Source organism: Miniopterus natalensis, chromosome 10, assembly GCF_054644295.1.
Source record: "Miniopterus natalensis isolate mMinNat1 chromosome 10, mMinNat1.hap1, whole genome shotgun sequence".
NCBI lineage: Eukaryota > Metazoa > Chordata > Mammalia > Chiroptera > Miniopteridae > Miniopterus > Miniopterus natalensis.
Window position 1 is genome coordinate 59,299,055 of NC_142090.1, and position 17,934 is coordinate 59,316,988.

The 17,934-nt window shown below is 37.5% G+C and overlaps 1 protein-coding gene across 1 annotated transcript in view; it reads right to left on the reverse strand.

Annotated features, from left to right (window-relative positions):
• The window catches only part of CDK6 (cyclin dependent kinase 6), a 208,286-nt gene that overhangs the window by 135,539 nt on the left and 54,813 nt on the right, over positions 1-17,934 (reverse strand). Inside the window, exon 2 of the mRNA XM_016218819.2 lies at positions 15,985-16,120. Coding sequence (XP_016074305.1) covers positions 15,985-16,120 — 136 coding nt within the window. The remainder of the gene's footprint in view (positions 1-15,984; positions 16,121-17,934) is intronic.

Here is a 17,934-nt window from a genome sequence, read left to right on the forward strand (position 1 = left end):
TGCAAGATTGGGGAAATCTGCCCCAACCTTGGCAAGATCCGCTTTCTTCTCTTGATATAATCAGGGATCAAACTCTGCCGGTGGTCACTAAACATGGTGGCTCTGTCATAGATTAGGTCCTGCTGATTTCAGCTCAGATGAACAAATGAACAGACTTAATTTAAAAAAAACAAAAAACGTACAGCACAGGATCACCTAACCACAATCTTGTGTACCACTCAAAAGTCAAATTTAGGGAGAAAAAATGGAAAGTTGTAATGGGAAAATCACACTGGTGAGCGTTTTTATAAAAATCTGTGAAGTTCTAAGAGCGTTTCAAAAATACACATCAGAGAGACTCCTCAATTTTGTGTCTGGGCATGGTGCGGAGTAAAAATTTGGTGGCTCTGAAGTAGCAGATAGTCTCATAAAACCAAGAATCTATTCAATTCACTTTTTCTTCTCTCCAAAATTTTAAAGTGTGCTAGTTGATGTGAAAATGTACCCAGTTTCTGAGAAAATAAAAAATACTCGCAGCAACTAGGGAATTCAGCAAATGAACAGTGCTAAGGTTTTGGTCTGAGTTAGAAAGTTCTCTTGCTTCTGGGGGGAATATTAGGGGAAGAAAGCAATAACCTGCAGCGCTACCAGTTGACCCTGGAGAGAAAGAGGACATGTGTTTCCGCTTCCAAAGCCATCTTAGAGTGGTGGCTTCAGAATGGGCATTCTTTGGCCACAAAGAGTTAGTTGCAGGGACAGGCAATCTATCTTTCCACCAGAAAATGGAATTAACAAAATTCTCCAATTCACTCTGGTAAGAAGCACAAGATCAGAGAGAGAATAAAATGGTATGCATGACCGCTTCCACCAGATAAAGGCTCTGGAAATACCTTCAGTGGATGGGCTGTTATTTCTGTAAATATAATCTGTGAGAGAACTACTGAATTTAAGAAAGGCCTAACATGTCCCCAACTCAGAACTATTCATGGAGGCCTGGAAAAGACACCAAAGAAGAACTCATGGAAGTGGAAATGCTCATTTTTAAAGCACATTTCCCAAATAAACTAGTATATAATGCAACCTGAGCCTTTTTTCAATGTTTGGTGCCAACAGAGTCTTTAAGGATCCCTGCTTCCTGATCATAAAGTAATATTTTAATGAAAATTTAAATACTCCAAATCCATATGGTGCTAAGAATATACTGTGTAAGTAATAGGTCCTTTTTGCCAAGACCAACGTGGAAACATTAATAAATAGGAATCCGGTTCAACTTCAGACATTCCCGCTTATGTGACAGCTAGATGGTATGAACCAGAATCTCTCAAAATTGATTCCTCAAATATTACCAAAGACACGTGCATGGGCAAACCTGAGCGTGAAGAGTGATGCCTATGGCTCCCTCAGCAGCTCTGCAGCTACCATCAAGGGCTCCGGGCAAGAGGTGTGCTGGGGGGGTGCTTCTTATGTCATTTCTCATTAATTAAAATACTATTTGCATTTGTGAATTTAGTTCCAGCTCACATTTCTGAGCTCCCAAGTTTTTCCAGACAATAAGTACCAAATTTAACAATGCCAGAAGGAGTAAAAGAATTCTACACATGGAATTTCATTTCATAGGTACATTTTAGAAATGCATATTTTTAGGTTAAATAGGGGATACCTGTCCTTATTAAAATAGCCTCTCTCAGCTCACATGCCACACTGTTGTGATCAAAAGCTTCCAGGCTTATCAAAGGCTATCCCCAATGGCCCACATGTTTGATCTGAGAGTTAGGGAACTATGAGATGTATTTTAAAAGGCAATCCAGCCAGCAGCTGGATATAACACATTTACAGGCTTCACAGGCCTCCCTGATGCTTCCTTAGGCCTCTTATCAGAACAAGAAGAATGGAGATCTCTGTTATGGCTTTCCTGTGGCAAGTAAAAGACAAGGCGATGATTTTCCAGTCCATTTCCCCTGGCAGCATGCTCATCAATCACCAGAGGCTGGGACTTTGTTATTCTGACTGGAGGAAAGAAAGCTCAGTGGTTTCTGTCTGAGTGAAATGGGGTTCTCTTCCAACCAGTGGTGCCTCCACCTTTGACAGCTGAGGGCTCACAGGGCTAAGCTGGAACACAGCAATTCTACCTAGTGTACAGATGGTTCAGTCCGGGATAAAAGATATTTTAATGTGTCTGGTGATGCCAATTTTCTAAGTCCAACAAGGGGGCTACCAAAGCCGTGGGTACTTAACTTTCTGTAAACAGTGTGTCTGCCGCAGTTTTAATTTACTATCATCCACACTGTTTTCACCTTCGTATGTTCAAAGGGCCTCAATGGGAAAGGACAACAGACTTTAAAGGAAGACAGGAAAAAAAGCTTAAAGAATAATAAACATACATTCAAATGCCCTTTGTTTGGCATTACCCCCCCACCCCCCCACCCTCCTTGCATTTAGAAGAAAAATGTCTTTGGTGGATGGTGGAGTTATGTGTGTTACTATAAGGGCAAATGCATGTTATGAAGATCACTGCTAGCATTTCAAGTCTCAAATATTTTATTACTTCAGGAAAAACTGGTAAGACATATGACACTCCATTAAACTAATTCTGTATCCACAATATCTTATCTATTTGTGGGCAATCTCCCTGTATAGGCCAATACAGGTTTGAAAAGAAAGGTTCCTTTTTAGCAGACACAGAATAATGCACATGCCCTAAAAAGCCTCTGCTTAACTATATTATGTAATTGTTATGAGCTCATTTTTAACAAGAGGGCTGAAAGTTGATTTCAAGTAAAAAATATTGAAAAGCTAAAGATTATTAAAGTAACCCACACCAGTGCCTGCCACTGTAGTAAAAATAGGCCCATTACTCAACTTTACTCTATATGCAGACATTAATTTAAAAGTTTACTACTCACCAGCAATTGCTTCCATTATAATCTAATGAAATTTCTCCACAGCCCAGTTACACTAAATGTTCAAATGCCAATAAGATTACAGATAAAAACAATGGTATCAGTCAGTCTTATTAGAAAACCTGCCACATTTTTTTCTAGTCTCTCAATGTTTGCCATTTTATCAATAACTGCATCAATAAAAATGTACTATATGTTTTAAATATATATACATTATTTTACAAAACATGTTCTATTGTGTTGCCTAACAGCAAAGAAAATGATACTATGTTGCTAATTCTTATTTGGGCTATACAGAAAATATCTATGTAAATATAAGAACTTCTCTGCAACAGAATGCATTCTCCATAAAAAAATGTTAAAACAACCTTGTCAGATTATAAAAATATTAGGTTAAATATTATGAAAATGCCATTTTTGTAGGGCAAAAGCAGTCTACTAGCAATTCATATGGCTTAATATAGTCACAGTACATGCTCATTTTAGACCAAAAATATAAACAGAGATAGACACTATTAGTATTTTAATATATTTTCTTTTAGTTTTCTATACATGTATGTGAAATGTATTTCAAAATGGGGATCATATCATATATAGTTTGTATCTCATTCTTTTGTCAATTATTCTTCAAAAATATGTTTAAAAAAATCATCCTATTAAATGAATTTTCATACTTTATTTAATCATTTGCTATCCTGGTATACTCTGATTTTTAATGTACAATTCTCTGGTTATTTGTGAGGTTGAATATTTTCCCCATCTATCTACCAGCCATTGGTTATACATGTTATTTCTTTGTGAATCTATTTCATATTCTTATTCATATCTAAACTAGGTAATTTTCTTTTCCTTATTGGTTTGTAAGAGCTTTTTATATGTTAAGGATAGTAAACCTCTGGCATAATTTTTGCAAATATTTTATTTGCCTTTTATTTTTATTTAAATATTTTAAGTATAAAATTTTTGTAGGATAATCTATGAATTACTTCTTTTATAATATCTACATTTTAGCCTAGAAAATTCATGTCTACTCCCAAGTCTAATATTTGCTTATATATTATTCTAGTTATTAAAAAATTAGTAGCAGCCCTACTCACACACATACTTTTTGAAACTATAAAGGGTTTAGACCATACATGAGAGTACTTGCTTGGTATCCGAAGCTGAAAGTGCTGTCTTCAGCCTCCTAACCAGCACTAAATGTTACTAAATCAGGCCTGTTTCTAGCAAAATTTACAAGCAAACTCAGCTGTCTCTTTTCTAAGGAAAATTTCCTGCTGTACAAAGGGTTACCTCTGAACAGTATCTCCATTATTTCACCCATGACTCCATTCCTAATTTTCTGTTTTCTGGCAGCTGCTCTCTAACTTACAAATAATGCATGTCTTTGTTTAGAGTTCCTTTAAAAAAGTGTATATTCTAAATGTGGAAGAAAGCTCAATTTATTTTACTTTGAAACCTGAGAAATCAATAACATGAACCATATGTTAATTATGGAACTTGGTGATAAATAAAGTAAGAAGTCCTGTGAAACTGTGGTGGTGAAAGTGATGGTGAAGTTGAAACAGAAAAGGAGAGAAGTCCTTTCTCTTGGAGTGTGATGCTTTCATAAATCTCTCCACTTGGGAGAATACCAAAATGCAGTTCTTTGCTTAATTCATTCTAATGTAATTTATATTTTACTTTCTTTCCAGTTCCTAAGTGTTTTTATCAAGATCTTACAGCAATGATGAGATGCATATCAAGGGCTGTTAGTTTAGTAGCAACATTTAGAACAGATGAAGTCAAGGACAAAACTTGACCAATATTTTTGTCTTTGTATGTCATTTATTTGCATTCATATAGTTTTGCACTGGAGACATAAATCAACCCATCTTTAATATCTGGTTTAAATATTAAAGAACTTCAGGATTATACTAAATTGCTATGATTAAAAATCATAATGAGGGAACAAGAATTAGTAATGTAATGTTTTTGATATTTACACTCAATATAATTGCATGCTTTTAAAAAAGCTACTTTTGGGGGTTTATTGCAGGTATATAAAACTCTTCTTTTTTCCTGGGACCCATTCACTCAATTCTCTTGTTACCACCAACCTATCTCTTCCCTTTTCTTGTATCCCATCCCTCTGACCCAGAATATATTTTCATAAAAGGAGGGAGCAGAGGGAAACAGAGTTCTCACCTACAGCTTTTACACTATCTTAGTCTCAATGAACACTTTAGGTTGTCAGCCATGGGTGATGATGAATTTCTCAATTCTGGATTTGAACATTAAAATGTGATATATTAGTGAAATAAAAATGTCAACAAGGAGCAATTCAAGTGTTCATTCCATGCTAACCTTATCCTCAATACATCTTCAATTGAGGATAACTGTTTCCAGATCAATCAATATCTGATTGCTGAATGTAGACTTAATTAACCTTTAATGTTGAAGTTCCTAAACTTAATTCATGGTGAAACTCCTATGCCCTGTGGTCCCCAATTCCCTGCTATGTTCTATTTTAGCTTTCCAATCTAAAAGTGGTGTGACTATACTAGAATAGAATGATAACTATTTCTTTGGTTTTGTCCAAAAAAGGGAAAATGAACAAGTATGGTCAGGGACAACAGAGAGCAATGGTAAATATAAAAATCAACAAAGCTAATAGTTTGTATTTGTTAAAGGCTTAGAACCACAACTGGAAGAAATCTGAGCAATAAAAACTTCTAATACATGAGCCTCAAAGGAGTACCTAAATACTATGGCCACATTGGAGTCAATGCTAAAAGTCTGACTATCACCCACTTAAGCTTCACATGGTTTTGGTTCCTCATCTATAACACAGGGTTAGGAATTCTGACCAGTTACACTTGCAAGTCTGGTAATGCTAGCTAATTTAAAATCACAGAGAACTATGAAAACATAAGTGAAATAAAACAAAAAGCCTCTTTCAAAGGTCAAATCATGAACACTTTTTTTTTAAAGAGTAGATTTCTGGGTGGCCTAAAAATTTCTAGTTAGAATTCTCATATTCCTAAGCGTCTTCTCTTCATTCATATTAATGAGTTAGCATTTTCCAACAGAATATCTTAAGGATTAAAAACTTGACTGCTTTTAAACCGGTATCCTATGTCTGGGCGACTTTAGTTAAAATGCCACACCTGACTTCACCTGGTCTTAGGTTAGAGCCTTCTGAATGGCTGAGGTTATCCTTGCAGAGGCAAGCAAATAATTCACAGGTCTGAGTCATTTTAGAATGTAAGGGAGATGTTTTCCATTTCCCAGCTATGTCATATGAGCTTATTAGAAACTCCCTCCTGAGATTATGTTTGGGGGATAACTGGGGGATGGGCTGGGGTAGGGCTATGTTAAATAAGCCCCTGGGTTGTAGTTATGTAGGTGATTCACTGACCATACTTGGAGAATACAGCATCATGCTTACCTCGCTTCATTAACCTTTCATTAGATAGTAAACTCATTTTTGCAGAATTTGTTGGGTTTAGTCTATTTCTCAGACATCCAAATTAAGCTTACTGTTGTATGGTAGAAGCCAGAGTTTTTAGAGATTAGATTTATACTTGAATATTCCTAATATCTGAGGAATTCTCTTTTACTTCCTAAGACTTCGTCACAGTGTCCAGATTCCTGGCATCAAGGCTGTGATTTACATACACGAGTCCAAATTCAGGTCAAACACTCCTCGGATTTCCCACTGGAGTAGATCTTTTAGGAGAATTCTGCTCTTTGAGAGTTATGATAAGGAAGAGGAAGAGCAGGGTGATATTAATCTCAACAATATTTCATATGCTGGAGATATCGGACTCTCATGATTTCCATTACGAGGTTACCAGCTGTTTGTGAAAGCCCTTGTTCATTCAACAAATATTTACTAGAACCAGTAGCCATGTTCTTAACTGCAGTGAAAGGGCTGATTAATCCTCCCACCTTTCTGAGGAATGAGGGGTAAGGCCCCACCTTCAGTGGCCGATGGATGCCTTCTCTACAAGCCCTTTGCCAGCTCCAATTCAGTGACTGCAAGCTGTTAGCAAGTGTGCTGGTACAGTGGCGCTTTCCTAACTTCCAAACTTCACAATACATTTGGGTCCCTGACATTTCTGGATAAGAATGATAAAAACCCAAGTGAATAAATATAGGAGAGTATTTTCAATTGGATTATGAAAGAGTAACTTAACTCTCTGAAGTTGCTTATTTCTTAGGGTGGGGACTGGGAAGACCTTTGCACACAATGGTGAATTACTGGAATCCTATGTTTAAATTTTTAAAAATGTGTAAGTAACCAAATTATCCTTTAGATATATAGCCCTGAGAGGTGAGAATGGGGTCTAAGATTCATAGCATCAATCAAGTTCTTCACTAGACCTGGTTTCCCATCCTTAGAATAAAAGATATTTAACACGGTCCGACAATGAAAGATCAATTTCTGGAACTGTGTTAAGTCAGTGCTGTATTAAAGGAGAAAATGCTTTTTGTTCAGTGAAGATCAGTTGCTGGTTTTAGACTATATCTAAACCAAACCAACAAAGCAAACCCTTAATTACAGTATGGATAATCCCACAGAGTCCCTGTCCACCATAAACATTAATGTGAAAGAACCAATGGGTGTGCCGAGATAGGACATGCCCTCAGCTTATTTTTCCATTGTGTGTGTGTGTACATAAAATCTAACCTTGAAACAGTAGTTTACTCCCTTGTATAAGGGGAACACTGATGCCTAAATTTCAGAGTTAGAGGGTTAAAGGTAAGACCTAGGCTAGTTACCAATGCTTGTTTATAGGGTCCCTTATATTCAGACACTATGCTAGTCCTGGGGATGCTGTAATAACTACAGGTCTGACTTCAAAGCTCTTACCTTCTAGTTGGGAAAGATAAACAACACACATGAAAAGTAATGAGCTACTGTCAGCTCAGTCTTATGAACAGGACAAGGTGGTGTAATATGGTAAACCATCACCCAATGTGGAGCTTTAGCTGAGGTGGTAAGGGAAGGAATCATGAAAATATGACATGAGTTGGGACTAGAATGATAAGAACTAGACATCCTCTTGTGGGGCTTGGGAGAGAGAGGAGTGGAACATTCCACACAATGAACAGGAAGCACACACTGAGCTGGAAGCAGCTGGAAGAAGAGAAAGGAGGCAGGTATGGCAGACGAACGGTGAACCAGAAGGATGGCGGCAGGTGAGAGCTTGGAGGGTGTAGGAGAAAGAACAGCGGATCATGCAGAACTTTTGACTTGATTCTACGGGTCAGGTCACAGGCAGCCCTGGAGAAAAGTTTTCAGTAGGGAGGTAACACTTTTATTTATTATTTTAATAAGGTTGTTATACAAAGGGTGATCCAGAAAGGGGCGGAAGTGGAAGCCACATGTTGAGTTAGGAAGCTGGTTTGCCGCTTTAGCCATGAAGATATTGAGAAGTAGTCAGTAGTCAGGGATCTCTCTGGGGGCTAAAACCAAACGTACTTGCTAATGAACTGGATAAAGATAGTGAAGGAAGGCAAGAAGCCAAACACGATGCCTAGGTTTTGGCCTCGAACAGCTGGGCAGATGGGGAAGGCTTGAGGTAGGGAGAGAATTCTTGGACGATGTGTTGTGTTTTTTTAAAATTTATCTTTATCGTTGAAAGTATCAGATGTCCCTCTCCCCCCCCCATTGATACCCTCCACCCACATCTGCCCCCCCACTTCCCCCACACTATTGTCTGTGTCCCTGGGTGATGCCTATATGCAAATAAGTTCTTTGGTTAACCTCTCCCCACCCACTTCTCCACCCCTGCCTTCCCTCTGAGATTCAACAGTCTGTTCCATGCTGCTATGTCTCTCAACCTATTTTGTTCATCAGGTTTTTTTGCTCATTAGATTCCACATGTGAGTGAGATCATGTGATACCTGTCTTTCTCTCACTGGCTTATTTTGCTGAGCATAGCACTCTCCAGGTCCCTCCATGCTTTGGACGATGTTTTGATCAAGAGGTTTCAAATGCTTGGGAGAGGTCAGGCTGGAGAATAAATGATATATGAAAATTTGGGGCTAAATGATATCACTTGCCGGAAAGTGTAGACAGGGAAAAGAAGAGGGCTGGGGGGTGAGCCAGAAAGGAGACTGTCACGAAGTTTAGGCACATGCTCAACTTGGATGAGAAATATGCCTCTTCCAGGCAGAGTGTCTCTGCTATCTGTCACCATGGTGATATAGGCTGGTATATACTGCGGGTAACTTTTTAATGGGCTCTATAAACAGATTCAATGCCTAAGGTGAGGAAGTATTTTCTAAAGAGATTCCAACTTAGCTTGATCAAACTCTCATTTGCTTATTTTAGTCATTATTTATTTTAGTGAGTCAGCCTAGCAGTACCTTTAGAATGACACTAGCTTTTATTTTTTAACCCCTATTTCCTTTTAGAAAAGAAGCCAAACCACTAAGTAACTGTTAGAGTTTATTACATACTTTTAGATAAATGCATTTGCATAATCTGTTCTCTTTCTCTGGATATGAATTCAGCTACTATAAGGGCCTGGGAAACTGCTTAAGGATTTGTTTCTGGGAGAAACCTCAGAACCTAGATGATCTAAAAATGCTTCCCTGAAGAAGCTTCTTGAATTATTGAGAGTTACCACAGTTGTAGTTCACTCGCCCTACATTTACCCCTAAAGCCAATGGTCAGTTGCTGGTGCTACTTTGATCTACCCCTCTAGCTACTCAGACAGGCTGCTTAACTTTTGCTTAGCAATATGTAGGATGTTCCTCTTTTTAAAATCCCCCAGATTCTGTGTGTGTGGTGCAGAAGGACATACATAAGTAAGGGTGTGTATGAGGGTCTGGTTTGTGTGGAGAAAACATTTTCTTTGAGTCAAAAGACTGTATTTGAAGCTAACTTTCCACAGAGAAAAACTATGTTACATGCCTAATGAAAGCTCAGATGCCTATTTTTTTTTTTATTAAAAAAAACAGAGTGCCTCTAAGCACAACAGGTAATACGCTACGAATAATGTGCTTTTTATAAGGCATAATACAGGTCTAGAATGTGCATACATCGATTGGATAAAACATTACAAATACTCAGTCTTATAAAATGCTACACTTATGTGGAAGGGGAGTGAAACTAAAATGAAAGACTCTTAGGACTCAGGCTGGAGAGAGCCTAAAGCCAGAGACTGAAGAGGAAGCTGTGGCCCAGCTATGCATAGGCTAGGAAAGCTCTGTGTGTGTGTGTGTGTGTGTGTGTGTGTGTGTGTGTGTGTGTGTGTGAGAGAGAGAGAGAGAGAGAGAGAGAGAGAGAGAGAGAGAGAGAGCGAGAGAGCGAGAGAGAGAGGGAGAGCATGTATGGGGGGAACAAAGGATCTTGAGGATCAATAAAAATAGACTGTCTGGGCATCCATGCTGGCCAGCTATGAGCCCTAAGAGATCCAACTATGCTATAGGCATGAACTATTGGAAGTCAAATTGCTCTAAGTTGAGACTCACCTTAGAGTAAAAGACTGACCTATGAGGTCTTTTGCACCAGAACTACAGTTATAACATCCCACTTTGCTTATTAAAATGAAATTTATTAAACAGTCCTCTCAGGCATCTTTCAAATATGTACTTTCTTTTCAAATTATTTCATGTTACTATGAAAAGCAGTCCATATTAAATATCAGGAGAGATGTGTGTAGATGGGTTTTAAAAAACATGGTCTCTTCAATTACTCCAATCATGATATTAGACTGAAAAGAATTTCCTTCCAGGATCCTTATCATTATTGTGGAGTATTTGTTCTTTGAATTTCTTGCCTTGTTTTTAAGATCACCTTATTATGCAACATCTGCTCTGAATTTCAAATGTGATAAACAGAGTATGAGTGTCGCTGGCAGATGGCTAATGACCAGGAGCGACAGGGCATTCAAGCCTGCCTTGTTTTCTGAGAAGCGATATTTTCATGTTAATTTGCTCTGTGTCCTGCAAAGATGAGACAAATCACCTGCTCATAATTCAGGCAAAGTGGAGACCACCAGGAGCAGAGAGGGGCCATGGCTTGATCCCTTTGGGGTGAAAGGAGAGGAGGCTCTGGGAGACTTTCCTCATCTGCAGTACAGGGGACTGGTCAGTCACTTTGCATTATGTCAGCTCAAGAAAGATGAATCAGCCCTGGGCATCCCATACTGACACCACAGACACTGTTTGCTGCAAGCAGATATTATTCATTAAAACAGATATTTCCCAGAGGCAGAAAACAGGTGCTATTAAGAGTGTGTGTCAGACTCTGAAGTCTGGGTTTTGTAAAAACAAACCTAATAGTACATTTTATCTCCTACTGAAACTATTACTACCAACAGAAATCTCTAAGAAACATTCAACGGAAGATAAAATGAAATGTAATTCACAGAGAAAATGACCCACGCAGACACACAAACCTGTTTTTCTTTCTCAAGCCCTATAGAATTTATCTGTCCAAGATGCATAAATAAAATATAATTTCTATTCTAGGATTGAGTCATCCAAAGGGGCCATATGGTTTTGAACTAAAAGAACCCTGTCCCTATTTTGGAGAGGTGGCTGACCTTTTGTGTGCCCTGTCAGGATCTTCGAAGTCCTACTTGTGAAATTATATTGCTATTTTCATCAAACATGTTACATTCACAGAATGCCCAAAGAATATTAGGTTCTCAAAGAGTTTATTAGATAGTTGACAAGCCAGGTCACTTACTAGGAAAGATAATGTACATAAAGGGAGGCCTAAGTGCCAAGTGATAGTTGAGGAAAAGAGGACATTACCTTCTGAAAGCATTATGATTTTACACAGGAATCTCTCCCTATATGTATCCTGCCATACAGTAGTTCTTTTTCTGGGTAGCAGTTACAAATGACTATGGAACAAGGTGAAGGAATTTATTTATAGTTCTCTCTGATCCTTTCTCATAGCGTAGCAGATAAAGGCATGAAAGAGAAAAAAACAACAACAATCTGAAAGCCCCCTTTTTTTTTTTTTTTGCTCATAAAGTCCCCACGAAAGAAAGGTGCGATATAAGCAAAGATACTTAAAATTTATCATGAATCCTAAAAGAAAAAAATGTATCAATTTCTGCCGCATAAATTTAAACATGAAAGTCCAAGAAGACAATATCAAATCTCAAGTGATCAAATAAAAGTTAAACAAAGACAGCAATGAATTCCTCCAAGATCAAAAAATAACTTCTGGATTAGAAAGAGGAAAGCAAGATATGGCAATGATAAGCCCAGAGGCAAAATTTGGTATTTGTTGACTTCCGAGCACAGCAGGCACGAAGCTTTATGCAAAGGTCGCCATCAACATGAATGGATATACCTTGGGACATTAAGAAAAGAGATTAAAGAAAGATGAAAACCTTGAGATGAAGTATGAGTAAGACGTATCTGTGTGTCTATTTTTTTAGAATAAGGTGTTTTTTCAAATGTTGGAAAGAGTCACCTATGATTTCATTTTATTCTCAGGAGCCTCTCAATGACAATGATCAGTTTAGGACTGTACCCATAAATTATTTCATCAAAGTCTAACGTGAGCCCTATATACAATAATTATAAGATTTCCGCAATGGGTTCACCCAACTATCAACCTTCACAAATAGGGCGATTTTCTGCCTTAAAAAACACACCAAAAGGTATTTAAAAGAACTTGAAAAATTGTTATATGATAAATGTAAATGGGGAAAATAAACCCATTAGAGGCTCTTTTCTGACAAACAGGTTGATGAAAGTGGTACTGAGCACAAAGATTTTATCCCTAAATATCTAGTCAGAGACCATGGAGCATCCCAGTTTCATTCTGCTCTCCTAATGCAATTTATGTCCTCAACATGCACTACAATATCCTGAATTTAAGTGGGCTAACACATAAACAGGTGGTTACGGAAAATTCCTTTAGCCTAAATGATCTGATATGAGGTCTTTTCTAGATTTTGTTTTATATTTACTTCATGTTAAAATATTTTACATTTTTATAATTATTTTGCAACATGAAGGGTTCTGACCTATGCCAGACAATGCCAATAACAGTACCTATGACTTTGAAGAACATTTTAGAAAATATTTTGGTAGCATAATACAGAGAATCAGCTATAGATTGTGCTTATGGATAAATACGTTTTTTAAACTTGAAAATAGACCCTGAAGTATTTAGGTAACCATAGAGAATGTGTACCACATGGGTCTGTGCGCACTTCATCTCTTCCCTTATACTCTAAGGTGCTTGAGTGTAGTTTGATGACTAATTCAGTTTTGTGTCCCCAATGTGTCTAGCACAGAACTCTCCCTGTAAATATTCAATTAATATTTGTACAAGTATACTCAGAAAAGTACTCGTATTACAACAAAGCATTCTAAATAAAGAATACAATCTGTGTTCCCAATAGGTTGTTCATAATAACAATATTCTCTTGATATAGTTATTGAGATGTCTCACAAGTGAACCTATACAATGACATACTTCTGTTCTCTGGTTATGTGCTTAAAAAATTCAATTAACCAGAATCTCAACTAGCCAGAACCTCCTAATTAGCAGATGCTTATCCTACATTCCAACTGATAAAAAATAGCCAGTTACAGAAACAAAAGGTACAAGTGTTTATTAAAAATAAATTTGTATCAATTATATATTCAGCTTAAAACTATTCATTTGATGGTATTCTAGTGTGTTTAAATGATTATTCATGTTTGCAATAATGACCTTAAGGAATCACAAATGCTCCAATTACAAAAAACCCTATATTTAATAAGGAAGAAAAATATATTAGCACAGCTTAGAAAATTTTCTAAAATTTAGGATGAAGACAAAACAGATATTGTGATTAGCCTTTAAGTAAGCAAAAAATGTTCAATTAGTCATTAAGATACAAATTAATTGCCTAAAATATTTCAGTTGACCATAGCTTTACTTTACTATGAAAACCTCAATACACTATTAACCACAAACTTCAAATGACCACAGCCCCTCTGCCCACCTCCACTCCTCCCAGCTAAAATGGTCCCTGTAGATCAATGGTGCTGCCCTGATGGCTGAAGAAATTTTAACAGCCTCTGGGGAAATCTCCTGTTCAACACAAAACGAAATGACATTCCCTTTCCCTGGAGAGAGATGAAAAACTCAGAAATACTTTTAAAAAGTCACCTTGTCAAAAGCTTCTGGTGAGAAGCACCATCCCCTGCCCCCCAATCAACCCTTGCCAGGTCACTTCGCCACTCCTCTCCTCTCCTCTCCTCTATCTCACTTTGGTCAGCGCCCTTCTGTCTGTTCCTCATTTTATCCTGCTTACCTCTCCCTCCCTCGAGAATTCCCCCCACCTCACTGCATTTCTATTCCTGCCAGATGAAGCCTTAGTTTAACTCCACTCTGGCTTATCAATCATTTTAACTACAGAGGCTTTTCCAAACAATTCTGAAACTTAGCAGCCTCTAACATCCTAGGAGAATTCAATGTGAAGCTCTAAAGATCTCTGCAGGTGGCAATGCATGGTATAAATCTATGGTTACCTTCTCCTGCTGTTTGAAAAAATATGACCTCCCTGAAACAAAAAATTTGGACTCATAAATATATCAGAAGAAGCCAATGATTATTTTGTCAGACTATGCTTATGCTGTTGGTTGGCAATCTACCTTATTGATTGAGTACCTAGGAGTATAAATCATTGTGTAGGGACCATCAGTATACAAAAATGAGTAGGTAAAAAAGATATGGACATAAATAATCACAATTAAAGGTAAAAAACATGATAAAGAGGGAGAGATATGTAGAACAAGGGCTGTAAGACAAACAAGGTTGCATCCAGCTATAAAAGTTATCAAATGATATCTGAGGTGGACCTTGACAATTTTAAGCAGTGATTATTGGATGGGGGAGCAAAGAAGCGGCAATAAGAAGGGCCACAGAAACAGGAAATTATGAGCCACCCTAAGGGAAACGGGATTAGTCCAATGTGAACCCAAAAAACAGAGTATGTGAAAAGGGGCCCTGCTCTGCCCCTGGCGTGCTGAACTGGGGTTTTGGACAAACTCAAAAAGGAGAGAATTAAAACCACTGGAATAGAATGTGAGAGGAAAGACAGGTGCAGAGATAGAAGAAAACCAAGAACAGGTGGTCAGGATACCTACATTTAAAGGGATTTAATGTCCTTGAAACCGCTCAGAAAGAAATGAGACCATTACTGAGATCCATATTCTTTATGAAAGGCAGACGGGAGAAAACAAATTCTGTATTAGACTAAAATCAAAGGAGTAAATAAAGTTCGACATGTCAGTATCTGGGAATACCACCAGCTATCACTAAAAGACATTTCTTACTCTGTTTAGGAGAGAAACTATTTTCATCTATTTATTCCTATAAAAATGATACAACTCATTTCTAAATAGTGAATGATAAGAGAAGGAGTCTGTTTAATTAAGTCACATAATTCACAAAAACAAAAGGGTCTTCCTGAAGGCCTGCACGTAAAAGATCTGCTGGGAAGTTCAATTAAGCAGAATGAAGACAGTCCAACAAAACTTTCTAAGTAGCTCTTTCCGTCAGACTTAAAGGAAGAAAAATTTCTAATCAGTCCACTGCATTTAGTTTGCTGACTCCAAAAAAATCTGAAGTCATCTTTGAATCCCTAGGGTTTGGGACGGTATCTGGCACTTGGCTTCCTGTAATTATTTTATTACTGAGAAATAATGGATAACGAAGGGCCTGACACCAGTATTTCAGATTTACATAGCGTGGGTATGTCCTGGAGCCAGTGTACAAGTATAATATTCAATGTGCTCATAAATGAGGCTTCAAACTGTATCTCTCAGAGTCCATGAACATCAGCAAAAGACTGAGATGTATTTACTACACTATACTTTCCAAGGTAAGAGCCAGGTAATGTATGAATAGATATTTTCCAATAAATGTATTAGAACTAAAGGATTTTCCACTGAGCCCTAAAATTAATGAACTAGAATACATCCTATTTTGTACACATCCCACTTAGCTATATTAAATATATTTACCTATATACTGAGTTACAAAAGCTCTAATTCTGGCAATTTTCATAAGGAAAGAATATCATTGCTTAACAGACTATAAGAGTGTGACTGTTTGACTAGGCAGGAAGATCATTCTTGGTACCTTTATGGTTTCAGTGGGCACTCCAGGCTCTGGAACTTTATTCAAATAAGTGGTCAAGTCTTGATCAACATGTTCAAACACTAATGTTAGCTTAGTTTCTCTGTCTGTTCGTGACACCGTGCACACATCAAATAACCTAAAAGAAAAAAGAAAGATATTAAGTAGGTGGCAATAAGCAAAGAAGTAACCTGTGTGTCTTACACATGTCCTTCAATTTGATCAAATAGTAATAAAAAAAAGGCCAGTGTTGACCATTCCTTGTGATAATACGTAAGGATACCTAAAAGGACCTAACACTTGAATATCAATATGAAAGTTCAGGAGAGGAGCACTTGGCTAAGGGGTGACGAAATGCATAGCAGCAAAGAGAAAGGAACAGGACCAGAGCATGAAAATATCTGCGTGGAGTGTTTCCTTATTTAGGACCTTAGGTAGAACATGCTGATGAAGAGAGTTTCAAAACCTGCAGCCTAGGAAAAAGATGGTTCTTCTTAGCTCACAGTTCGAGTATTATTAAAAAGACCGACGGAGCATTCTTTGGATGCTGGACTTGGCAATGAAGTTTTTCCCGGAATTTAAGGTGTTAACAATCATGCCCGTGAAAATAAGTAGGACGGAATATGGAGAAATCTGGTTTATTTCTAGGAGAGCCTTCTCATCCTGGTGATCCCTAGAAAGGGTATAAATTCTTAGTTTTAAAATTCCAACTATCATGCTAATCAAAACTGTGAAATTCAAACTTTATTTTTCGGGGGCTGGGGGGAGAAACTGCATTGGTAAACTACGTCACCCTTAAATGATGAAGGGAGACTGACCAACTGGACTACCAAGTTCAGATGGGCGAATTCAATTTCTTTCATAAAATCCTAGAGCCAATTCAAAATTCAAGTTTCAAAAACAAAGTTTTCAGTAGCAAAACAATCTTCAAGTCAAAGGACAAATTTTCCTTTAATTTCAACCATACACAGCACACTATCTGGTACATGAGATGTTTGCCAAATGTTTGAAGAATTAAACAAAGCACTCATCAACAAGCTGTAAGTAAATTTCTTGACAAGACTGCAACAGAAACACTAAGAAAAGGCTAATAAAATGCTATTCATATTATTTTCTTTCATTTAAAAAATTTAATAACACTCTTCAAAGAGACTATAAATGTGCACATAACCCAATTACTAAAATGCAGGGTTGATTCTCAATTATCCACTTTGTGTATTATCTCTGTGAAATTTTTAATGCCTGGATGGTTCACCATCCCACCCCGACCGCATTTCTAGGCTATATGGGCCCCACAACATTGGTGCTTCTCTGTGAAGCTAAACTGAACGTTAAGAGAAACTAAAGAACACTATAATTAAGTTAAATCTAGTGGGGTGAACAATACCGCCACCAACCACACACATTTCACAGCCAGATTCAAACTGCTTTTTCATTATGGGCAGTTTGGGGTGAGTTCTACAACTCCATTAAAATAAGGTAAGATCGTCTGAATTTCTTCCTCACCTTTATCTACTTCCAAATATCCCAACTGCTCAAGTTTTAATCATCTACTTCCAAAGTTATTTTTTTCTAAATTCTAAAGTCTTCCAATGTGACTAATGTGACTTATTCTGGAATATTGTTCTAATAAAGTAAAAACTCCTGGTTAGTAAATTTATTAGAGCTAGTACCAAGTCACCTGAGTGCCATACTATGAAAAATATGATCGCTATTATGCATGGACCTGACACCGGGGCTGTTTATCAAAACAACTCTTTATATTTGGTAACTGAAGCAACTACCATTTATTCATGGGCTCCTGTGAACCCCTTTTCCTCTTCTCCCACATACTTTAACAGCTTCACTTTTTGCTTCCTTTTGAAGAAAAAGGAGTTCCACAGTCACCGAACTTCTTCCTATCCGTTGCCGCTACTTTTGTAATAAAATAAAGCAGCAAGGAACCGAAGATCG